Here is a 24,744-nt window from a genome sequence, read left to right as displayed (position 1 = left end):
GGGCACAGATAGTGCTCGGCCATGGGATCGGAAGGAGGCAACGGGACAGGGCTCCCTGCGCAGGTGTGGCTCTCCGGGACCAGTCCCACGCCACCGCACCCCGCCGCCCAGGCGCGGCCCACGCCAGAGTCCGGCGGCGGCCCCGCGCATCCTCGTCCGCGCGCCCGCTCCGCGCACCCCGCACCGCCAGCTCCGCGCACCTACTACGCGCCCGCCCGCGCCCCGCCCGCGCCCCGCCCCCGGCCCCGCCCCGGCCCCGCCCGGCGCCCCCGCCTTCCCGGGCGCCGCAGCCAATGAGCACGCGGCCCCGCATCCGGGGATCCCGGCGCGGCCGCCGCCTCCCGCGCACACACGGCCATGGCGGAGGTGAGTGAGCGGGCCGGGGGAGCCGGCCCCCCGCCCCCGCGCGCCCGCGCCCCCCGCCATTGGGCCCGGCCGTGCCGGGGCCCCGGGCGCGGAGACCCCCTGCCTCGGGGCGCGGAGGCTGGGTCCGGGACGCCGCGCCCGTCGGGGCCCGAGGGGCGCGGAGCTCCGTCGGCGGCCGCCCCCGGCTCTCTTCCCCCCCCCCACCCCGTCGGCTGCCACATCGCGGGGTGCAGTGCGCATGTGCGGGCAGGGGGCGGGGGCGCGGAGTGGGGAGGGGCGGGGCGGGCCTGCGGGGAGAGGGCAGACGCGGGGTGGGGGCGTGCGTGCCGCTTTCCGGCCGCGATTCCCCTGCCCTCGACCCCCAGCCCGCTCCCCACCCCCCGCCCTGGTTCCTCGTTCCTCAGCCCCGGACCCCGGGGGCCCCCGGTGGCGCGCAGCCCTGCCCTCCCGGCTTTGGCCAACTTTGCGGAGTGCGCTCTCCGGGCGCTCACCCGTCGGAACCTCGGGTGCGACCCGGTACCACAGCCGGCTCGTGAGTCCCCACCGTGCTGGGCACCGCGGACTCGCTCCCGCCAGGTCCCGGGCAGGACTCGAACTCCGACTTCGGGCCCGCCCTGCGCAGCGCCGGCACCGGGGTTCGTTGGTGGGTGTAGGGCGTCGGGGCTTCCCCCGGGCGGGCCGAGCAGCCTGGTCTGGCTGCTTCAAGTTACTTCTCGGAGCCTCTTGTCTCGGGCCGTGAAGCAGGCCCAGGAACCCCTACCCGAAGTCCTTGGGGCCCGATGTGTTTTTCGATGGAGAGATTTTCCGATTTGAGGGTTTGTGGGATTTTGAACTGTGATGGTTGATCAGATCCACCTTGGACCGTTTGGGAAAACACAGTTAGCAAGTGGCTTCACGTCTTGTCAAACCAGGGACGGAAAACTTTCACTTTTGGGCTTTTTTAAGCTTTGGGATGTTGGATAAGACTGGGTGGACTGCTCCCCCCTTTGGGGCCCTACTGAGGGTTAGTGAGACTGCACCTGCCAGGGCTCGGTGAGCGTAACTGTTAGCGGGCGCAGAAGTTAAGGCCAACACCAGCCAGGTCCTCAGACTCAGCAGGCAATCCTCATCAAGGAGTAGGGGCCCCAAGGCCCAGAGAGGAGAAGGGGTCCACCCAGTGAGCACAGCAGGGACGTCGGATATTCAGCATGGCTATGGGGCCAAGTTGAGTTCTGTCTTAGCGAAGTGTTGTGCAGGGTGGATATGGCCATTCTCTCCCGCCATTGACCCCCTGAGGGGCAGCAGCAGGTTCTCCTTCCTGTGTATTTAGGGAAACTGAAGCCTCATGGCGGTGGCTGGCCTTGGGGGTCAAAGGCAGAAGCTAGGTTTCTCAGTGGTCTAGCGGGGTGTGGTGGTAGTGTGTGTCTGTGTGTGCTCCTGGCCCAGGGGCATGGGTGGCATGGGGGCAGCACTCTTGGCCTGGCAGGTGTGCTGTGCATAGACGGGGCAGACGCCCCAGCTGGCCTCCCCCGGGAGCCGCCAGGTTTGGCTCTTGACTCTGCCTTGCCCGATGCAAAGGCCCTGAACCCTCAGAGCAGCCAGCTGCCCAGGGCATCCTGGTCCCACGTGTCGACGGTGTGCCGTGGTGCCCCGTGGAGTGAATTTGAGTTGGTTCCCTAGGAGAAGGTCTTTGTGTGAGATCCCCCATATGCCTGGCTCGGTGCGTGGCCCCGAGGGTCTGGCTGTGAGCAGTCTGTTGGTGCCTGTTCTAAATAAAGGGCCTTAGAGTCTGGTCAGAGGGAGCCTGGTCAATTAAGGGCCAACAAGTGGGCAGATGTTAGAAGCAGTGAGCCACAGCCAGCCTCTGCCCAGGGGACCTGTTGCAGCGCTGGCACCTCTTAATTCTGCATGATCTTGGGCAGGTGACTGAATGTTTCAGAGCCTTGGTTTCCTCATCTCTGAAATAAGACCCTCCAGTCGAGAGCTCTCTCAAGATCTCAGCTCAGTGGCTTGCCCGGGGAAGCTGAACCTTAGGGAATTACTGGCAGTCAGCTGTCTCTAACCCGTACAGATGGCAACTTGTAAGCTACTGGTACCTGCTTGGTCAGTATTAGGTGCCTGAGTTTTGTAGTTGCTGGAATTGTCAGCACCAGGAGAAAAGATGGGAGTGTTTCATACTGTCTTCCTCACAGATACCAGATTAATCTTTGAAAGACCCAAGTACACTATCTTTGTCTTGTGCTTAAAATCCTCCACAGCTTTCCTTTTTCCTTAGGGTAAAGTGCCTCTCCTCCCTGTGACCTCAGTCCAGTGATGTGATCACCTCAGCCCCACCCCCACCCCCACCCCTTCCATTTCCTCCTGCAGCGTGATGCCCTTGGGGAGACTCCGCTGCCTCGGTGTGGTCCCAGCACCCCTCATGTCCCCTCAGTCCTGTGGATGCCCACTCCCACTTGCTTGCTGTCCGTGTCCCCAGCTAGACTGGTAACGTGTGTGGGTGGAGACGGGCAGAACCTGTTTGTTGATGGACTGCGGAGCACCTGGCCTAGAGCAGGCGTGCAGTAAGTGGTGGTCAGCTGGAGGGGTGCGGTGCCCAGCAGGCATGCAGCTGGCTGTGGGCGGAAGGTGTTCCGGTTAGCTGTCATCGCTAAGGAATCTCTTTGAAATTCAGTTGTTTACTTATTTACTTAAAAAGTTTTTTTAAATCTTTTATTTATTTTTAAGAGAGAGACAGATTGTGAGCAGGGGGAGGAGCAGGTGAGAGAGAGGGAGACACAGAATCCAAAGCAGGCTCCGAGCTCTGAGCTGTCAGCACGGAGCCCGACGTGGGGCTTGAGCACACAAACCACCCGATCATGACCTGAGCCGAAGTTGGATGCTTAACTGACTGAGCCACCCAGGCGCCCCTGAAATTCAGTTGTTTAAAACAGCAGTTGTTTTATTGCTGTCTTTTGTGGTGCTGAGGGCTGGCTGGGCTCAGCCAGGCGGTTTTCACTCAGGGTCCCCCTTGTGGTTGCAGTGGGCTGGAGCCGACCCCGTGGAGGCTAGCTTCCTTGCTCATGTGTGGTTGGTGCTGGCTGCTGGCTGGGACCTGGGAACACAGCCTTTGCGTAGCTTGGGCTTCCTCACACCATGGCAGCCGAATGGCTTTGCCAGAAGGTACAAGATGGAAACTGGGTTGCATTTTAAGACCTAGCTGTGGAAATCACATGGAGTGTATCCCCGCCCTCCACCTTGCCTGAAGTCCCAGGCCCGTCTGGAGCCCCAGGGAAGGGGCCCAGAATCCCACTTCTGGCAGGGGCGGCATGTGAGCGTCACAGTGCACCCAGAGCCTGTGGGACGGGAGGTGTGGGTGCAGCCATTTTGGAGAGTCCACTCATTGTGGGTTGTGCTCGGAAGGGCTGTGGGAGGAGTCGATGCTGCCATGGGAGAGGGGCTGCCCTGGCCTCCGCATCAGAGCAGTCGGGGTCCCCTGAGGCAGGACTGCTGAGCGTGCCTTGTTCTCCCTGAGACTGGGGTTGCCCACTCCTAGAATTCCCTTTCTTCCTCCCTCCTTTACTTGTTTTAACCCAGAACGTCCTCTACCCGCTCTCCATCCTGTTTCTTCTTCCACCTCGGCAAAACAGAGGGCTTTGACTCTGATGGACGCATCCAGAGTGTTCTGAACAGAGGAAGCAGAACCCCGGGCACCCCATTATTGCAGGCGGGCTTGCACTGAGACGTCAGATGTTGGGGCAGGGTTAGGGAAGAGAATCCACAAAGTCAGTGTTTCTTGGTGAGTTTTGAGGAACTTGGAGTCATCTGGAAATGAACTTAGAGATCTGAGGCCACTGAGTCCCTGTGGGGAGCAGGGTGCTCACAGCCCCCCTCCCCCCCCCCCCCTTGTTGGGAGAAGGAGCCTTCCAGCCACTTCTCTTTGCTCCTTTGCCTGAGCTCCTGTGTCAGTGGGCAAGTCACATAAGGGCCACATTCTTCTCAGACCCTGCCAGGGACCACAGACCACCGCACCTGGGGCTGCAGGTGGATGTGGACTGGGAGCAGGGCTGCACTCTGCCTGGAAGAGCAGCTGTTCAAACCCTGTCCTCTCTCGGCCCGCCCGTCAGAGCTCTCCCAGAGCACCTGGGACAGGGAGCCCAGGGAGGGTGGCCGGGCATCACTGTGGAGGGCCCTAGAGAGGGTCCGTGTGATTTCAGAGGACACTAGGGTGTGTGCAGCGTAGGCGCCCACTGTGCAGGCTGAAGGTGAGGCCACCCGTGGAGGCCACGCAGGACACGGTGCTCTGTTCCCCCTGCCCGCTTCCAGCCCCTGCCGCCCACCCCGCCGGCTGCTTTCCCTCTCTCTGTGCTGACTGCCTCTGCCGCCCTGGACTGGGCCTCCTAACTCAGAACTCTCCCAGGGCTCCCGGCAGAGGCCACACACCTCGCCGTCCTCTTGGAGAAGCTGGGACCCCACGCCCACCTGGCCCCCTGCTCCTCGGCTCTGCGCCACAGTTCTCGTCAGCCCCTGCCTGCTGTGCTCTGGTGCCCGTGGCTCGGCTTAGCCTCCCAGCTCGCTCTCCTGGCTTCGCTTTTCTTTCATTCGTGCTGTCAGGGTTTTGTGGCTCAGCTGGAGTTTGTAGTTGCTCTACTTCTGTGCCGTGTGAGCTGGGGTAAGTGACTTGATCTCTCTGAGCGTCAGTTCCCCCCACTTAGTAGGAGGATTGTACAACCTCTTGGGGTTTTCTTGAGGATTCAGTGAGGAAATTCTTACTAAACTGTTGTTCTAAGTTCTGAAAATTTTGTTAAATGTTCAAGTTGCCTGTGTGTGTGCGCGCATATGCGTACAGATTGCTTTAAGGAGGTATAATTCATATACAGTTCACTCATTTTCATGTGTACTATTCAGCGGTTTTTAGTAAATTCGTAGTTGTATGACCATCAGAATTCAACTCTAGAACATTCTGTCTTCCCAAAAGGAAGCCCTGTTGCCATCACCTGTCACCCTTTCCCCCTCCCCAGCACCCACGAGCCCCCTTTCCGTCTGTGGAGGAGCCTGTTCTGGACGTTTCACGCACATGGACTCACACCCGTGTGGCTTCTCGTGTCTGGTTCCCTCCCTGAGTGTCGTGTGTTCAGGGTCCGTCTGTGGGGCGGCGGGTGTGGGCGCCTCGTCCTGCTCGGGGCCGAGGGACGGTCTGTTGTTCTGCTTTGGTTTGTCTGTTCCTCAGCGGATGGACATTTGTGTTCTTTCCATCTTTAGCTCTTAGGAATGGCTCCGCCGTGAATGCTCACGTGCAAGTGCTCGTGTAGATGTGTTTCTTCTCCTGTGGGCGTCTTACGGGAGGCAGGGCTCAGTCCTTTTCCTTCCCTTCTTAGGTTTTCAGGTGGGGACTTAGACTGGCAAAAGACAGATGGACAAGTGAGAAATACTCAGAGTTGACTAACCAATGCAGCACGTGAGGGAGAAGTCAGATGAGTAACCTGAGGGGGTGGGTAGAGCTCGGACTTCTGAGGGCGTCTGCACAAATGAGCAGTAAACGTGTATGGACCGTCACGACACGGAGGACTTGGAGTCTGTCCGGGCAGCAAGTCCTGGGAAAGGGGATGTCCTGGGATGGCAGAAGGCCAGGCCGGTTGGTGAGGTGTGTGTGCGCAGATGAGCCCGGTGCCCCTTCATCTTCAGTGTAAAGCTGCTCCCTTCCTGGTTCGGGAGGGGAGGCGCCCCCACAGCAGTTTACAGAGGTCATCCTGTATCTGCTCTTGCTCAGGGTCTTCATCTCAGAGTAACCCTCAGGCCAGAGTGGCCCACCTTGGGGCGATGACACTCTCTGACCCCTTTGATGTTTTTCTGAGCATTGGAACTGCTGTGCCAACTGTTTCCCAAAGCACTGGCTCCATTTTGCATTTGCCACCTTTGATTTGCTTTTTTCTTCTTCTTCTTTTTTTTTTTTTTTTTAATGTTTTTATTTATTTCTAGGAGAGAGAGAGAGACAGCGTGAGCAGGGGAGGGTCAGAGAGAGACGGAGTCACAGACTCTGAAACAGGCTCCAGGCTCCGAGCTGGTAGTCAGCACAGAGCCCGACGTGGGGCTCGAACCCATGAATCGCGAGATCATGACCTAAGCGAAAGTCGGACGCTCAACCGACTAAGCCACCCAGGCGCCCCTGATTTGCTTTCTTTTGATGAGCATTTTTTCGTGTGCTTATTGGCCATTTTCTCTTTGGAGAAACGTTTGTGCAGATACTTTGCCAATTTTTAAATTGGGTTATCTTTTCACTAACGGGTTGCAAGAGTTCCTTGTGTGTTCTCGATACAGGTCCCTTCTCAGCTGCACGATTTGAAGCCTCGCGCTGCTTTGTGGGCTGCCTTCTTCAGTGACGGCCTTTCAAGCAGAAAAGTTTTCCTTTAGATGAAGTCTGGTTCATGTATTTTAACTCTTACTGCTATTGCTTTTGGTACCTTAGCTAAGAAACCACAGGCTGCGTCTAGGGTAACAAAAGATGTACTCCAGTGCTTTTCTCTAAAGGTTCTATAGTTTTATAGTTTAATCTCTCAGGTTTAAGGTCTTTAGGTGCATTATTTTTGTCTGGTGTGCAGTAGGCACTTACCTTCATTCTTTTGCACGTGGGCTTCCTGTTGTCCCCGGCACCACTGGTGACAAGACTGTTCGTTCCCCACTGTGTTGTTTGGTCACCTTGTTGAGATTCAGTCGGCTGTAAGACTGTGGGTTTACTTCTGAATTTTCAGTTCTGTCCCTTCGGTTTAAAACGTCCAGCTTTATGTCAGTGTCACCCTGTTTTGATTACTGTAACTTTGTAGTAGTTTTGAATTCAGGAAGTGTTCTTCGTTTCAGGATTGTTTTGGCTTATCTGGGTTTCCTTGAGTTTCCATATGATTTTTGGACATCTGCATAGAAGCCAGATGAGGCCACTTCTGAGGTCACCTGGGGAGTCAGGCTCTGGCCTGTACTTGCTCCCAGGCATTATGCAGAGATGTGCACCAGGGGGTCCTGGGCCCACCGGGCTAACCTTGCTTCTCTTCCTCCACAGGCCTCCTCGCTGGAGAGGCAGAGCCCTCGCGTGGCCTCCTGCCTCACTCACAGCCTGTGCCCCGGGGAGCCCAGCTTGCAGACAACAGCAGGTACCTTCCTTGCCGCCCCCCACCCCCCCTTTCTCCTGCCCAGGGCCACCAAGGCCTTTGTGGTTGTGAGAGACAGAGTCTCACCCATCTTGGCAGAGCCAGACATAGTGCGCTGGCTCCCAGAGCCCAGGGATCGGTGTGCAGGCAGAGTAGCCAGGGCTCTTCCGTTTTCTGGTGCGGCCAGGGTTGCCCCAGCACAGGGCCAAAGTGCCTTCTTCCTGGCATGTCCCGCTGGCCTGGCAAGCACCTTATGAGGACTGGAGCGGCTGGCTTTGGTGTGAGCGGGCACGGTTCCCGGGTGCTGTGCGCCTCCCCCAGGCCGGCTGTTTGCCCCCCTCCCGTCCAGCCTCAGTTTTCCCCGCTCTCCGGCCTGGGTGGATTGAGCCCTAGCTTTTTCCTTTTGTGTTTGTTTTCTTTAAATTTGACTTACTGAAGACCAGAATGGGGAGGGAGCAGTGAACGCATCCTGGTTCTTTTGGGAAAACTAAAAATCTGGTGGCACCACTACACACTGGCCTGTGCAGGCGTCGCCCTGCCGCGGCAGCAGAAAGGACTGGCATTTGATGGGCCTGCTGCGTGTGGCCCGCGGGCACCCTCCTCGCTGTGCTGTCCCCGCAGTGACGTGTCGGGGTGCGTGGAGTCACCTCTGCATTTCCAGAGCTGAGGGGCCCGCTCCCCTGGTGCTTGCTCATTTCTCCCTGTGTGTGGGCTCTTGCCCCGCACCCTCAGTGGTGTCCGTGGTTGGGGGACCAAGCGAGTCCCTAGGAGGACACATCCCCCCAAACATCCAGAGTTCATGTGTCCATGTAACCAGGCATGTTCTTCTCTTAGGGTTCATTCTGTTGGGAGTTCCCATGTGGTAGACTGACCACGCTGACCACCAGTGTGCACACGCACCGCTCCCCGCACCTGTATGCGTGTACACACACATGCACGTGCCGGCAGGCTGGGGACTTCGTCCCCGGTGACAGCCCTACCCCGGCCGTCCTCAGCCTTGCACGATGGTTGGTGTGCGTGGGGTGGGGGTGGGGCGCTCACGCAGGCGGGTGTCTCCTCCACAGTGGTGTCCATGGGCTCTGCAGACCATCAGTTCAACCTCGTTGAGATCCTGTCACAGAACTACGGCATTCGGCAGGAGTGCGACCCGGCTGCAGGAGACCCGGGGAAGCCGGAGGGAGAGCTGGGGAAGGACTTCATCTCCCAGGTGCTTGGCGGAGCTGGTCCCCCAGCCCTGTGGTGGGGGGAGCCCCCGGGCAAGGTCACGTCTCTTCACTTGGCCGAATTAGTCTCGAGGCTCAGATGTCACAGGGACAAGTGCTGTCTGCACACGTGTTTGCGACGCGCCAGGCACTGTGTTAGGGGCTGAGACCATGGGGGCCAGACCTGGCTGTGCCTCTGGGCTGTAGGGTTCCAGGCGTGAAACACACTGTTGTCAAGCTTCTTGGCCTCAGAACCCACTTTATGGCCTTCAAGTTATGGAGGATCTCAAGGAGTTTTGTGCAGGTTATGCAGTACATCTGTTAATAGAAATCACATATTTTTGTGAAAATGAAAAAGAAAAAGTTTTCCAGAACTAACACACGTTGGGGAGAGGAGTGGAACAGCTCTGCCAAAACAGACGTGGACCCGAGGGCCCGGCCGTCGGTGCGCGGTGATCCGTTCCCTCGGTTGGAGCGTCAATCTAGCCCCACACACGTCTGTTCGCGGGAGGGGGAGGCTTTGCAGGTAGTTGTGGACGTTCCTTGACGCACCTCCCAGTCAGCCAGGGGCAGTTCAGTCAGAAGGGCTGCAGAGTGGCTCCTGCCTTCACGTGCTGTGAGCGCCCTGCGCTTGTGCTCAGGCCTGTTGGTGATGGTGCGACCCCTCCTCATCATGAGGTGTTAGCAGCACGCTGGCCCTGCAGCCCGTGCACCACAACACACACACTCGTGAATAGTGTGCACTGGGGGGCTTGAACAGCAAGTGTATTTCTCTCGTAGTTGTGGAGGCCAGAAGTTCAAGGTCAGGCCCAGGCATGGTGGTTTCTACTGAGGGTGCTCACCCTGACTTACAGTTCATTGCCTTCTCGTGGTGGGGTGAGGGCAGGCTCTCTGGGGCCTCTTCTCTTGAGGACCTGGTCCTTTGGGATCAGAGCTCCGTCCTCACGACTCTGTCACTATAGTTCTTTCTGCAAAGGCTCATCTCCAGGTGCTCTCACACTGAGATCGGGGCCATGGTATGTGTGTGCATGTTGGCAAGACATGGGCATTTGGTTTCTCGCACTAAATCTCCTCAAACATCTTTCAAGTATTGGGAATTTTTTTTTTGAAAGCAATAATCGCAGGGACTTTATGTAGTTTGGTGCCATGTATCATTTGGTACCAATTTGGTCTAATAACCAAAGACAAAGTCTTCTCTTGAAAAAAGAAAACACAGAGGGCGCCTGGGTGGCTCTGTTGATTGAGCGTCCGGACTTCGGCTCAGGTCGTGATCTCACGGTTCGTGGGTTCGAGCCCCACGTCGGGCTCTGTGCTGACAGCTTAGAGCCTGGAGCCTGTTTCAGATTCTGTGTCTCCCTCTCTCTCTGCTCCTCCTCCGCTCACGCTGTCTCTCAAAAATAATTAAACATAAAAATTATTAAAAACAAAACAAAAAAGAAAATACGGGCACCTGGGGAGCTCAGTCAGTTAAACATCCAGCTGTTGACTTTGGGTCAGGTCATAATCTCAAGATTCCTGGGCTTGAGCCACTGAGAGCTAGAGCCTGCTTGGGAACCTCTCTCTGTCTCTCTATGTACCTCCTCTTCTTGTGCTTTGTCTCTCTCTCTCAAAAATAAATAAGTAAACATTCAAAAAAATAAAAAAGAAAGAAAAACAATTTAAAAAAGTTTAATGTGAACTTAAAACTTCTCAAATCTCACCAGAAACTAAAGTCAGCCATTTATTAGTTGAATATGTCATTTAGGTTTTCTCCAGGTGTAATTTTTAAAAATTGAGTAAGAAAGAACATAGCATCCAAAGTAACTGGAAACTGCTGTTTTGTATCACCTTACCTAATAGGATCGTGAGTTTGTCAGCTCATGTTGTCAGATCCACGTTTTCCGAAATTCTTTTCTTCAGAGGCTTGAGTTTCACCCTTGCAGCAAAGAGTCAGTTGTTTGCTTAGAGGTGACGGCCAACCTGCCCTTGTGTGAAGGCATCCGCGCAGGGCCGTAGCGCGGTCGCCTGGCAGCCGTTCTGTCCGGTACGAGCACAGCGGCGAGCTTGGGGCATTGCGCCTCTGGCACGGCTGTAACTTGGGTGCTTCTGCACAAACCCTCAGTGTGGGTTGTGGCGGGCGCTCTGCCTGCGTCCCCTCTCCTCACCACAGCTGCTCAGAGAGAGGATGGAAACTTTGCTTTTGTACAGGATATTCTTGAGTGAAAGTGGCACGTTTATAGCTGCATGGGTGGTGGTGAGGGGTGCACACTGAGTGCTCACACACCCTGGTGACCCTGCCTCGACTGTAGGGTGCTGTGCCTCACCTCTGACTCTGCTCCCTCAGCACCGGTGCCTGCACAGCGTGAGCCGGACATAATGTCCTATTATCGTGAAGGTCGTTGTGCATCTGGGACCCCCAGAAAGGGTCCCAGGAACCCAGGAGTCTTTGGGCCACTGTGTTAATCCCTCAACAAATGCACGGTTGGAAACTTGTCGGTGTAATGAATGTCCCCATCAGTGGGGTCCCTTGAGGGTGGAAGGGGGACCTCGGGGTCAGTGGGGAGAGGGCTGGGCACAAGGTGGGTGTTCTTCCCCATGGACTTGGAGCCCCTGGGGTAAGGGCAGGGCAGGAGCTGGGGCATAGGGGAGGCAGTTGCCGGCAAAGAGAATGAGAGGGATGTCTAGGGGGCCAGAGGCTGGCTATGACTCACAGGGTTGGGACGCAGTGTGGCCGGACACCACTGTCTTCAGGAATAGGGAGATGGGCGTGAGGAACCGTGACATGGAGGCAGCACTAGAGAGGAAGGCGATGGTAGTTTTCTCTCTTCCTTCCCAGCCATTAAATGTCTCCTTCTTGTTTCTTGTCCTGTTGCGTTGGCTTGTAGCCTATGACGGAGGGCTTGAGCCTCTCCTTTCTCGTTCAGCTGGGATGGAGTTGCTCTGCTGGCTTGTCACCAACCCCATGAGGGCTCATAGCATCTCCATTACATCGATGAGGCTGACATCTCTCCACTTAGTGTCCTGACTTTTTTTGTTTGTTTTAATCAGAAGCAGATACTGGATTTTCCCAGATGTTTCTTTCACATTTTCCAATATGGTCATGTTTTTCTCCATTTGATTTATTGACATGGTTAAGTTGTGATAGTACATTTATAGGTATCGAGCCATCCTTGCATTGCTAGCGTTCAGCCTGAGCAGAACCGTGTGGACGGAGAGGCCATTCCTGGCCCTAACCTTCAAGGCTGGTGACCTTGGGCAAATAGCTGATTTCTCTGGGTACAGGTGTCTTGTCTCTGTGTCTCCTGGGGGTTGTAAGGGAGTCTGGGTGAAAGACTGGGCCTGGGGTCTGGCTGGGATTAGCTGCTGGGAGTGTGACTAGGGGGCTCTGCTTGTGGTGGCCAGTGTGGCCCAGAACCCCTGAGCAGCGCCCCCTGACTCAGCCTTGCCCCTGCAGAGCAGCGACATGCCCCTTGACGAACTGCTCGCCCTCTATGGCTACGAGGCATCAGATCCCATCTCGGAGCGGGAGAGCGAGGGCAGCGACACCACAGCCAATCTCCCGGACATGACCCTGGACAAGGTGAGTGGACTGGGGGCAGGGTTCAGGGAGGACAGGCGTGAAGGCCCCAGCCCGCACAGAGGTGCTGTCACGGCGTCAGGTCAGGTCTGCTGCCTGAAGAGCCCTGTCCCCCACCCCTACCCGCTCCCCAGAGTCAGAGCTGACTCAGTGGCTGTGGGTGCCCTCCCACTCAAGCTGTGGCTTGAGTAGCCACAGGCAGGGGCTGGAGAAGGGGCCTAGTGGAGACTGGTGTGGAGAAGTGCAGCTGACTCCGTGCCCTCTGGGTCCTGACCAGGTCATGGGGCAGCTGTCAGGAGGGAGGGCCTTTATCACCAGAGGCGGAAACCAGATACACAGTTTGGAAGACAGTGATAGGCCCTCCTGATCCTGGGTGTGGGGAGCTCGCTCCTTGCCAGCCTGTCCTTGGGCCTGGCCCCTCCATCTGCAGAGCAGAAGGAACGACCCACGGGCGCTCCTAGGGCGTTTCCAGAGCAAGGCTGCTGGTGGTTGTCTCTGAGTTAGTGCAGTCGCTTGTTGTTATTAAGTGTCGTCTCGAGGTTATTGAAACAAACCACAAAAACGTTCTTTGCTTTCTTGTTAAAAGGAACAAATAGCGAAGGATTTGCTTTCAGGGGAAGAAGAGGAAGAGACACAGTCCTCGGCTGATGACCTTACCCCATCCGTGACCTCCCATGAGGCCTCCGATCTGTTTCCTAACCAGAGTGGATGTAGGTGTCCCGCCTGCTCCTTCACTGTCTCCGGGGCCGGCCAGGCGTGGCTCCAGGGGTGCAGGTGGAGGGGCCCTGGGCTGCTGGGGATTGAGGACTTGTGCATGGGTGTCTCTTGTACCTGGGTGTGTCCCGATCTCAGTCTGAGCTCCTCAGGGGCTCCCGTCTCCTTGCCTTGGCCTTACGTGAGGAGGGAATATGTCGGTTCTCATGGCCGAAAGTCTGTCCCGTCTGGGAGGCCGTCCTCCCCTCGGCTCTGCCTGGCTGTGAGGCCTGGCAGTGGGAGGTGCCTCCTGAGTCCCCTGTTCTGTGCCCATCTCACACCCATCACCTGGCCAGGGTCACATTCATTTTTGGGAAGGGCATGGAGGGTGTGGGGTCAGGTGGACAGAGAGTTGGGGGGAAGTGCAGGCAGGGACACACCAGAGCCCACTAGCCAGGTAGGCTACTCACTGCCATGGGTGCCACTCAGCTGCTCCCCTTTCCCCAAAGCCTGCTTCCTGGCTGACGCAGACAAAGAGCCTGGCTCCTCCACCTCATCTGACACGGAGGAGGACCCTCTTCCTGCCAACAAGTGTAAGAAGGTGAGTGGCTCTGACCCAGCAGTGCCCTGAACACGAATCTGTGGCCCTTGGGGGCAGGGCTGAGCATGTGGTTCCCGAGAGGTGAGCTGGGCTCGGACTTGACCGTGATGTTGGTTACTGGGGCTCACACCTGTTGACTTTGTCTCTGTGATGTGGCCCACGGTCCTTTCCTTGAGGTCCTTCTGGGGCCTTTAGGCTGGACCTCAGAACACCTGGGTTCTTGGGCCTCACACCCCTGGCACTTGACTGGCTGTAGCAGACAGAGTCACACCCACACACATCCGCCTCTGCCTCATGCTCAAGACCACAGGACTTGGCACCTGTGGGCAGATTGCACAGAGGAGCCCTGGGCTCTAGGCAGCCACCCAGGGTCCCATGTCAGCCCCTTGTGGACTGGCCTCCCGTCATCCGTGACCGGGCCTTTGCCTTTGTAGGAGATCATGGTTGGGCCTCAGTTCCAAGCCGACCTCGGCAGCCTGTACTTGGAGCGCCACGGTGAGAAAAGTAAGTGGGGCCTTGGTGAGTGTGGGCAACGGGAGAAGGAGACGAGAGCCCCAGTGCAGCCAGGACGGAACCTGCTGCAGCCCTCCTGGGGGGGACCTAAGGGCGCGGGCTCTGGCCAGGTGCCCCCTGCCTCACCCTGAACTTGCAGGACACTTGGGGCCAAGGCCAGGGCGGGAGGAGGCGGGCCAGTCAGCGCCCTCCCTGCCCACTGTCCTCCCAGCCGGCACCCCCCCCCCACATCACCTTTCCCACCCCTCTCCTCCCTGCCCCAGTCCCTGTCCTCCTCTCCCCCCTCTCCCCCTGCCCTTCCTGTGTCTGGGCTTCGTCCCAGGTGTCCTTCAGAGACCAGGGTCTCTGTGCCCTGCACTGTTCTTCAGGGCGCTCGCCATCGGAACTTGATGCCTGTGTGTCCCTGATCCCCCCAGAACATGGGGTGAGGTTTGTTGTATTTCTAGATAGGTGTTGACCCCTCCACCTGCAGGTGAAGAAAATGGGATGTGAAGTCACCTGGCTATTGGCCCGAGTCTTGCTTTCCTGGCCCCGAAGCCCCTGTGGGTCTCGAGCTGGCACTCCTGGCTCAGGGGTCTTTCCCAGGACGATTCAGCAGCTGAGATTGGCGGAGCGGTGGGACAGGCGAGGGAGACGGGGACCCTCAGGAGAGATGTTGAGGGCTCGGTCTGGTAGCTGGGACATGGGCTTGGTGGCACGTGCTTGCTCCACCATAAGCAGTGTGGGTAAAGGAGGGGACAGGAAAGCTCATGTCGGCTGGGTCACAGGGAGATCAGGTGGAGGTCAGTCTGTGTGGACCGGAGACCATCTCCCAGAAACAGGCATCGGCGCGTACTCCTCAGCCGCAGCTTGCAGGGTCCTGAGAACGAGTGGCCCTCAGTCTGGAGCCGCAGCCTTAGTAGCATCTGGCATCTGGGCCTTTTCTTCCCCCCGAGCCTGGCTACAGGGAGCGGCCGGCCCTTGGTCTCAGAGGGCTGCCCTCCCCCTCTGTGCTGCACGGGAGAAGAACCTCGATTGTGGTCGTGTCCTGTTTCCGTGTGTGGACGGACCACATTGGCTCCTCTCTTCTTCTGTCGGCTGATACTACGGTTTGCATGTGTGGCCGTGAACGTGTGTGTGAGTCTTTTACCTCACAGATGGCCAGGAGCTGCGCCGTGGACTCACGTTTTGGTCAGGAGACACTTCTTAGGGGCCCCTCCAGTGATGTTCCGTGTCCCCATGCACATGTGACAATGTCTGTTGTTGACTGGAGCCCTTCTAGCCGGTGGGGAGAGGTGTGTCCTTGTGGCTCTAATTGGCGTTTCTCTGAGACGGAACACGTTGACTGGCCATTTGCATCTCTCTTGTGAGGCGCCTGCTCAAGGCTTTCCCCCATTTTCAACCTGGTTTGCCTTTTCTTTCATATGTGGGCGTCCTTCCTGCGCTCTGGGTGCGAGTCTGTCACCTGCCGTGTGTACCGCCGCGTTCCCTCCCAGTCAGCAGCGGCCGAGCCGGTGATCTTCAGTTTCGCCACCTTGTATTTGTGTGCCGTTAAGGAATTTTTTGTAGAAGACATTCTCTGTTTTGCCTGCTACACAGAAAGTAGAGGTTTGGCTTCACATTCAGTGTGTGGTTGGAGGTGTGGGTCAGGACTGCTTTAACCTCGCTGGGGATGCCATTGCTCCAGCACTACTTCTGGAACAGTCCGGGCCTGCCTGCCACTCTCATGTGCGTGACCCAGGCCATCCCCACGCCGTCTTAATTGTTGCTGCTCAGAGTCAGTGGGAGACAGTGTCAGTCCTCCACACTCTGTGCAGCTTCCGTGTCCACACAGGTTGTGCATTAGCTTGTCAGCTGCCTTAGGACGCCTGCCAGGATTGCGACTGGAGTTGCCCCAGATCCTTAAATGAAATTGTGCTGAAGTGATCTTTACAGTATTGACACTTGCTGTCCACACACGTGGCTCCCTCGTGAACCCTGGCGTGGCCAGTAGGGGCTTTGCAGCACTCCCGTGAGTGCGCTGTGTACTTGTTTGTGCTCCTTTAAAAGAGGTTTTAAAAAGTTTCATCTGGGGCACCTGGGGGCTCAGTCGGTTAAGCGTCCAACCTTGGCTCAGGTCATGATCTCACAGGTCTGTGAGTTTGAGCCCCGCGTTGGGCTGTGTGCTGACAGCTCGGAGCCTGGAGCCTGCTTCTGGTTCTGTGTCTCCCTGTCTCTCTGACCCTCCCCTGCTCACACTGTCTCTCTCTCAGAAATTAAAAAAAAAATAGTTAAAAAATTAACAGCAAGTTTCATCTATGATTGATTTCTATTAGTAGAAGTGCAGTTTATTTTGGTTGATCCTGTATGCAGTGACTTTGCTAAACTTACCTACTAATTTTAACATATTTTTTTGTATTTTCTTACGTATGCGGTGGTGTAACTTGTGAGTGATTGCTTTCTTTCTTTGTGATCTTTGTATTTTTATTTTTTCTCTGTGCTTTGTTGTGTTGGCCTTCCCTCTAGGATGTAGAGGTGACAGAGGATGTCTCTGTCGTGTTCCCAAAGTTGGGGGAAGTGTTCAGTATGCCCTTTAGTGTGGAATTAGCTGTAAGCTTCTGTAGGAGCTCTGCATTGGATGGGGCGCCCGGGGGCTCAGCCGGGTAAGTGTCTGGCTCTTGGTTTCGGCTCAGGTCACAATTCCACGGTTTATGAGTTTGAGCCCTGTGTTGGGCTCTGTACTGATGATGTGGAGCCTGCTTGGGATTCTCTCTCTCCCTCTCTCTCTGTGCCCCTCCCCACTGCACTCACGCTCTCAGAAAATAAAGAAATAAACATAATTTTATCTGTAGAGAAGAAAGTTCCCTTCTGTGAGTAGCTGACAGTTTTTGCCACGAACAAGTCTGACTTGTGTAAAATATTTTTTGTGTGTTTCTTGAGATGGTCATTTTTTTTCTATCCTGTTAATGTAATGCTTTTTATTGATAGATGTTCAAACATTAAACCAACCTTGCATTCCGGAGTAAACTCTGGCTGTCATGAAATACCGTCTTCTGTTATCTGTGTGTATAGTCCTCATTGTGGAAGAGCCAGGGGAGTCCTCCGCAGGAGCCCCAGATGACCTGCCCTGGCAGGTGCTTCTGACGGGGCGGTTGGAGGCGGGGAGCGTGAGCTCCCGAGGTGGGTGCAGGCTGCGTGCCCATGACGTGACCCTGGCCTTCCTTCTCCACAGTCTATGAGAATGACGACCAGCTGCTCTGGGACCCCAACATCCTCCCTGAGAGGGAGGTGGAGGAGTTCCTGTACCGGGCGGTAAAACGCAGGTGGCATGAGATGGCTGGGTCTCAGCTCCCAGAGGGAGAAGCAGTGAAAGACAGTGAGCAGGTGGGGTTGCCCATGGGGTGCAGGTGGCTGTGGTGCTGTAGCACCCTGGGTCACAGGGCAGGTCCCATGTAGGGGCAGGAGGGAGATTTGGGAGGTGTGCCTTGAAGCTCGTGCCCAGTGTGGTCCTGTGATGGTGACAAGTTGAAATAAAAAGCATTTGTTATGGGCGAAATGATGGTATAAATACCCTTGATAACCCCACCCTAGTGGTGGTATGAACGCCCCCAATATCCTTACCCCTTGATGGCGGTGCGAACACCCCCTCTACCGGCCGCCGGACGATGGTGTGAACACTCCCAGTATCCCTGCCCTGGTGGTGTGAATCCCCCCTGATGTCCCCACACCTGGTGGTGGTATGAACACCCCTGGCTCTTACTCCGGAGTGGGTGGGGTGGGTGGGATGAAGTGAGCAGGTTGGAAGAGTCAGTGAGGCTTCCCCCCAGGCACTTTACGAGCTGGTGAAATGCAATTTCAACGCAGAGGAGGCCCTGCGGAGGCTGCGATTCAATGTGAAGGTGATCCGAGGTGAGCGTATGGCCCTGGCTCTTCCCGTTCTCTGCTCTTGTCACCTCCTGGGCGCTGCTGATGCCATTGTGCCCTCCCTCCTGCTTGCAGATGGGTTCTGTGCTTGGAGTGAGGAGGAGTGCAGGAACTTTGAGCATGGCTTCCGAGTGCACGGGAAGAACTTTCACCTGATCCAGGCCAACAAGGTGAGGACGCTGCCTGCCCTGTTCCTTCTGGGACTCCACCGGCTGCGCCTTGGGGCTGGGAGGGGCTTGGGGACCCAGGCATGTCACCATCCCCTTACGGCGAGGTTGAGACTCCCCTCACCAGGCCCAGGGCAGGCCCCCCCTCCAAGCCATGGCTGAAGCCTTGCTGCCTGCCTCTGGCTCCCCACATGTCCCTTGATGTCTTGCTCTAGTTCCTTTGCTGACATGTGTGGGGCCACCTTCCAGTCCCCAAAAGAAGGCTCCGGTTTGGGGAGAGAAATTGCCTGGGGACGAACTCTAGTGGTCTTGTCTGCTTGTGATCCGTTGGCCCTGCCTTGCCGTTTCCTCGAGGTAGAGCCTGTCGGTGTGGTGCCCAAAGCCTGTGGTGCCCAGTGCCCATGCCGCAGTGCCAGCCCCCAGCCTGGACCCACCCCCAGCCCCTTGCCTTGTGGTCCAAGGGTCTTCCGCTTTCTTCAAAGGACAGTGGCCTTTCTGCCACCCACGGCAACACTCATGACCAGGGGCACAGCCGAGTGCCAGGCCCCCCCCTGCCCGCCCCCGCCCTGGGTCTCTGCTGGTCTCTGTGCATCCCATGGTGATGCCTTCTGCCCGTGGCTTCATGCATCACGACTCCTGAGTTGACCTCTTGGCGGAGCCTCGGCCCCTCTGGCCTGCTGCCCGGGATGCCTTCTTGGGCAGGTCCCCGTGGCTCCGTCTCCCTGTGGCTCCCTCACCCCACCTGTTACCCAGTCTGTTGTCCTCTGTCTGAGGTAGTAGTGGTGGCTCTGTCCCACTGCCTGTGGGAATGTACGTAGTAGAGAAGGGCCTGGCTGAAACTGGGCTCGCAGTCGGGCCCTAGTGTCTCCCTGGGGGGCTGGAGTGAGTGAGGTGCCTGCTTGGGGCTGGTGGAGGGACGGGATGGTGCTCAGCTGACTGTGCCCAGTGCCATGTCCGACAGTGCTTGATTCTCATGTCACATCTGTGCCTTGTGGCCTGAGCAGCTCCCTGCTCACTGTGTTTTCACCGCGGCGCAGCCTGCCTTCATAAGCATGGTACTGCAGGCGTGGGGCTGCTGTTCCCTCTGTGTGCCGTCAGCCATGTGCCCGCCCGCTCTGGTTGTGGCTGTGGCCGCCGCCTCCAGGCGTTTCTGGTGACCGTGGGAGCTGGCCCCAGAGACGCTGCACGGGACTCAGTCCCCTGGCAAGATGGGTGTGGAGGGGTCTCATCAGGGAGATGAGGCCATCTGCGTGTCCCTGTCCCTGCTGGTTTCCAGACTCATCCTGGGCACCAGTGTCTGGTCCCGCGTTCTGGTGAGCAGTGCTGTGGACTCTTGTAGGATCGCCGGCTGCAGGCACGGCCCTGGGCCCGCTGTGGGGTGAGCCTCCAGGTGGGGAGATGCCCCTTGTCACAAGAGGTTTTTAGAAATGTTTTCCTAACGCGAACAGAGTTACACAAGCACTGTGTTACTTGGAGGTGAGCGTCACGGTTATTGGACGGTGTGCGTGTCAGTCAGCGCTCCCCTTGTGCTATAGTCGCCGTCTCTGGCTCTACAGCCTGTTACAGCGTCACTGACCGTGTCCCCGGGTTGTACGTTTCGTTTCTGTGACTGACTTTATCCACAAGAGGTTTTGTGAGTGGGGAGTCCGGCTCCACATCAGACATACGTTTGTGGCGTGTTACCCTTCTCTTCCCGGGATACTTTATGTATAAAGTTTTTTCGCTTTTTCCTGTTGTGTTGTTGAGTTGGGTTCACGAAACTGTAGTGTGCCCTTTAGTGGCGTCTTGTTTGCTTGCATGGGTAGCTCTCCCTGGTGTTAGGGACACTCTGCACTAGTGGCAAAAGCTTAGTCCCTGGTGTCTGCAGCAGCGTCTTTGCTCCCCTCTCTGCCAGGTGACGGGGGCGATGCCGCTGCCTTTGGGAGCCAGTGGTCTGGGGTAAGGGAGGTAGGCACCAGCCGTGTGGATCCAGAGTGAAAAATGGGGCTCTGGCTCCATGCCAGTTAGGTGCTGGGATGCTGCACCCGTGCTTCAGGAGAGGGATGCACCTCTGGGGCGGGTGGGGTGGCAAGCGCGGATGGGCCTGCAGGCAGAGTCTTGTTTTGTGCAAGGCCAGGACCCATCCCGTCTGTTCTGGAGGCGGAGGGGGCTGGCAGTGAGGACGGTGGGGCCCGGGGGCCACGGTGACAACTGTGCTGGCTTGCAGGTGCGCACGCGGTCCGTAGGCGAGTGTGTGGAGTACTACTACCTGTGGAAGAAGTCCGAGCGCTACGACTACTTCTCTCAGCAGACGAGGCTGGGCCGGAGGAAGTACGGCCCATCCGGAGCCACGTGCGTGCAGTGGGCTCCCAGAGACCCCGGGGTGGGGGTGGGGGGCATCCCAGGCAGGCATCTCTCACCTGAGGCAGTGTCTCCCCCAGCCCCTCACGGGACGCTCTCCCCACAGGGATGCAGACCAGGACCTGGACAGCAGCGACCCTGACGGCCGTCCCCGCTCGTCCCCCCCTCCGCCCCCTGCTGCCGACAGCCTGGGCTCCGAGCAAGACCCCCTGGCACGGATGCACACAGGTGAGATATGGGCTGGGTCCCTGCTCTAGGGGAGCCCCCTCCTCACTGGTGCTCTGACACGGGCCCCGGGGCTCGGGGGGGGGGCGTGTTCCCCCGCCCCCATATGTTACCACACGCGGGCTGCCACCTGCGTGAGTGGCTGTGGGGACTTGTTACATCGAGGGGAACTGTGTGCCCCACGGCCTGAAGTGGGGCACCTCTGCAAGCCCCAGGTGCCACATGGGAGGTCGGACGGGTGTCCAAGCCTCCTTGGCGTCCTGGGCACAGGGCCACACGAGAGCTAGACAGGGTCTGGGTCGGGACTGAGTTTCTGACAGAGGCCACAGAGATGAGGGTGGGGACCTTGGTTCTTGGGACCTGTGGGCTTTAGATGTTCCCTCGTTCCAGAATCTGGCAGGTTCCGGGGTTTGTCTAAAAGGGGGACCACATCTACCTTCTCATGGAATTGTTTGTCCTGAATCTGTGCACCAAGAGTTGTCAGATTCCACGTTTATGTACGCTTTGCCCTGCATCCAAGTGTTGTTCTTCTTTGAACCCGTTTCGTTCGGATCTGGTTTAAATAGTGAGGGCCGGTGCCTCCCAGGGCAGGGCCGTTAGCCAGGCACACACTTTCAGTGTGACTGGTTCCGTGCGTGCGTGCGTGCGTGCGTGCGTGCGTGTGTGTGTGTGTGTGTGTTTTAAGTCTTTGCATGGAAATATCTCTGTGTGGGGGTCCGTGGGCTTTGCTGGTTGGGCAGGAGCCTTTCCCAGGGTGTAGGAGGCATAAGTGTGACTTTACCCGAGTGCACCTGAGCCACGATGGCTCTGGGTCCCAGGAGGGCTGGTGTGGGGTGCTGCCGGGGTCCCGGCCTCACTCTCTTCTTCCCCACAGAGCCGCTGAGCGTAGACAGCACGGCTGTCAGTCTTGGGGAGCCTGGGGAGAGCTCCGACAGCCTCCCGTCCTCGGAGCCGGGGCCCTGTCCGTTTCAGCAGCTGGACACGCCCCCAGCTGTGCCCCTGCCCAGGCGGCCCCCAGCCCTGGCCGAGCCAGCCTTCTACCCCCCGGCTACTGCTGCCCCGGAGCCCAGCACCAGCCCGAGACTGGCTGTGGACTTGGCCCTGCCGGGGGCCCTCCCCGAGGAGCTGCCCCTCATCTCCAGCCACGTGGATATGAACGGAGAGCCCGAGGAGGCTGTGGCCCCAGCACAGGTGGCCTTGTCGGTCACTGAGTTTGGACTCATCGGCATTGGGGACGTGAATCCCTTCCTGGCCACCCACCCAGCGTGCCCAGCCCCCGGGCTGCACTCGGAGCCCCTGTCACAGTGAGTGCGGCCTTTGCCCCGGGTCCCTGCGCCCAGCTGGTGTGTCCCCCAGCCTTAGGCTGAGCTTTGGAGAGGGGAGGGTGTGCCCCGAGGGCCCGAGGATGGCGTGGCCACACGGAGCAGGCTCTGTTGGTTTCTTTACTTTTATTCTCTACTTTTAATTTGGCTTATTTATTTTTTTGACTAGGTAATACATTCATATGGTTCAAAATCCAAAAAGGTACAAACGTGGCCAGTGCCAGGCCCCTCCCACCCCTGCCCCAGCCCCCAGCCCTCCCCGGGCACCAAGGACCGTGCTGCCTGGGGGAGCCCGTCAGCCAGCACGAGCGAACACACGGTCTGCTGGGGGTGGCGAGGTGGGGAGCCACGGTTTCAGCCCACGGCGCCGAGGCCGTGCCTTCCGTGGAACTGGATTGACCCTTTCTCGGTCTCTCCCCCTGCAGCTGTAACGTGATGACCTGTTGATCCCTGGCCGCGGGCGGGTGTGTGCGACCCGGACTGGACTCGGGGCCACCGAGGGCCCCGCCTCTGCCAGTCTTCCCGACCCCTCCCCTCCTCGTGGGTCCCGGGGAACGCCGCCTCTGCTTTAGAACACGTCGAGGACGGGGTGAGCGGTGGCCGGGACGCCGCCCTGCCCTCCTCCCACACAGACTGGCACTCTCGGCGCCCAGCACCACTGTTCGTGCTGTCCAGGCCGCTGCCCCCACCGCAGGACCCGCCGGGCAGCTGGATGCAGGGGCCCGGCCCCGTCTAGCCTGCAGAGGAAGGCGTCCCTGCCCCATCAGCGAGGTGGGGAGATGGGGCAGGATGCTGCCCCACCAGCAGCCTCCACGCGGGGCGCCGTCCACACTCCGCTTGGCTCCATCTCCCTGCCCCTGGCAGGGCCACAGGCTGCCCCAGCTCGGGGGTCGTGGGCAGCTGCTACTCGGTGCCAAACCCCGTGGGGCACAGAGCCATATACCTCGATGCCGGCCCCGCCCACCCTCGACCTCCACCCTGCTCTCCACGTCAGGAAAAGCCGCACTTTACCCCCCACCTGCCTACCCCCTCTCTCCAGCCTGGAGCAGCCTCAGGGGTGGGGTTGAGGGAACAGGTGACCCACACCCCCCTGCCCCCTTGGTACCAAGGCACCGAGGGGCTGACTCCAGACCATTCCCCTGACCCCGTGGGTCATATTTCTGTTGAAGCTCCCCAGCAAGATGGTTCGGGGGCCTGGTCCTTCTCTTTCCTAGCTTTCCTCATTTTATTTATGTTTCTGTTTACAAATTGGAGTGGGGTCCTCCACGGGGCCAGGGCAGTGCTCCCCAACCCCTGGGTGTCACCAGGAGAGGGTTTTGGCTCGAGCCCGTCTGCAGACTTGGCCTCGACCTTCCCTCACCCCACCAAGGACCACACTGTGAAGTGATAACTGCCTTGAATCCCTTGCTGTTTTATTTATTAAACTTGATTTGAAGCCCATGGATGCCTTGTGGTGTTGCTGGTTCTGAGCAGCCTGACTAGGGTGTTCCTCGGTGCGTCCGCGCAGTGTAGCCTCTTCGTGCTTCCTTCCCTCCGTGCACTCAGGGCTCCTCCAAGTCTATGGTTTGATGGCTCATTTCTTTCAGGGCCGACTAGTGCTCCAGCCTCTGCGTGGACTGCAGTCTGTCTGCCCCTCCTACTGAAGGGTGTCTTGGTCGCTTCTGGGTTTGGGCAGTTCCGGATAAAGCTGCCGCAGACATCTGTGTGCAGACTGGTTTTCAAGCATAAGTTTTCAACTTGTCTGGGTAAATAAAAACTTAGGAGCTGAATCATATGGCTAGAGTATGTTCAGTTTTGTGAGAAATCACCGAACTGACTCCAAAGTGGCCGTGCCAGCTGGTCCACGTGCTCTCCCGCAGAGTGTCTGCAGTCCAGAGTCTGGAGGTGGGTGTAGAGGGCGCTCATAGTTGTCCGTGGCCTTTGAAGACGTGTGTCTGTCCCTTGTGCTCCTTCACTGTGGACCCTGGGTTTCTGGGTGGGGCCCTTCATCAAGGTGCTGCACTTGGTGTTTGTGGATGGCAGCTTTGCTGGCCTGACAAGGGCCTGGTTCCTCCACGTTTGAAGTACTTCTTGATCATATTTTATTTTGGTGATGCAGGATTCTGGGTTGATTTATTTTCCTTCAGCATTTTATCGATGTTCCATTTACCCCTGCTTTCTGTGGCTTCAGATGAGAAACTTCTGTTTCCTCAGGTAGGGCATGTCTCTTTCCTCTGACGGGGGTTTTTGTTTTGTGTTTGGTGCCCCCAGTTTGATTGGGGGGCACGGAGTCACGGCTTTTACGTGGAGTTGTTTGGGCATGTGGGTTTGTGCCTTTCATAACTTTGGGGACGTCTTGGCCATTGCTTCTCCCGACATCTCTGCTGCCCCAGGTGCCTGGCCACACCCGAGATGCTGGAGCCCCGCTCCGTGTGTGTCCCCTCCTGCGTGCCGCCCGGCTGCTGCTGCTGCGCTCCATGTGGGGCCGGTCCCCCAGTGTTCTCCAACTCACACCTCGTGTATGTTGGTTCCAGTATTTGTACTTGGGTTTTCCTATTTCTCTACTGAAATTCTCCATTTTCTACCTTCTATTGAAACTAACCTTTTTATGACAGTCCCCTGAAATCTCTGCTGTTTCAGCCTCTGGCTCATTTCTGGATGCGCTGCCGTTAACTGCTTTCCTCTGGACTGGGGGTCCCCATTTCTCCAGTCTTGCTTATTCTTTTTAAACAAGTCATATTCCTAGTGTTGATCTGGACACGCAGAGGCCCCTGCCAGGCTTCCGTGGCCGTGGCTGCTCCGCG

The 24,744-nt window shown here is 57.8% G+C and overlaps 1 protein-coding gene across 3 annotated transcripts; it reads left to right on the top strand.

Moving 5' to 3' along the window:
* The first annotated feature begins 283 nt into the window (after window positions 1-283).
* Window positions 284-23,401, top strand: MIER2 (MIER family member 2). Of its 3 annotated transcripts, XM_039248082.1 has the most exons (15): window positions 284-366; window positions 7,373-7,463; window positions 8,525-8,667; window positions 12,096-12,221; window positions 12,805-12,928; window positions 13,421-13,512; window positions 13,947-14,016; window positions 17,216-17,367; window positions 17,811-17,892; window positions 17,983-18,077; window positions 20,281-20,405; window positions 20,521-20,642; window positions 21,514-21,943; window positions 22,131-22,163; window positions 22,387-23,401. In XM_039248082.1, exons 1-14 carry the CDS (start codon window positions 358-360, stop codon window positions 22,132-22,134), a joined length of 1,665 nt encoding a protein of 554 aa, XP_039104013.1. In that variant the 5' UTR covers window positions 284-357; the 3' UTR covers window positions 22,135-22,163; window positions 22,387-23,401. The 3 variants fall into 3 exon arrangements, with proteins under 3 accessions (XP_039104013.1, XP_039104012.1, XP_039104014.1); XM_039248081.1 differs by lacking the exon at window positions 22,131-22,163; XM_039248083.1 differs by lacking the exons at window positions 284-366; window positions 22,131-22,163 and adding an exon at window positions 982-1,001.
* The last annotated feature ends 1,343 nt before the right edge of the window (window positions 23,402-24,744 follow it).

The sequence above is a fragment of the Hyaena hyaena genome, unplaced genomic scaffold (assembly GCF_003009895.1).
Source record: "Hyaena hyaena isolate Hyena2069 unplaced genomic scaffold, ASM300989v1 scaffold_302, whole genome shotgun sequence".
NCBI classification, from domain to species: Eukaryota; Metazoa; Chordata; class Mammalia; order Carnivora; family Hyaenidae; genus Hyaena; species Hyaena hyaena.
The sequence above is the reverse complement of the archived record's forward strand: the minus strand, read 5'-3'. Positions and strand labels throughout refer to the sequence as shown.

Coding starts and splice junctions, on each gene's coding strand:
- MIER2 (XM_039248081.1), top strand. Junction 8,668..12,095: donor GGAAGGACTTCATCTCCCAG/GTGCTTGGCGGA, acceptor TTGCCCCTGCAG/AGCAGCGACATGCCCCTTGA. Junction 18,078..20,280: donor ACCTGATCCAGGCCAACAAG/GTGAGGACGCTG, acceptor GCTGGCTTGCAG/GTGCGCACGCGGTCCGTAGG.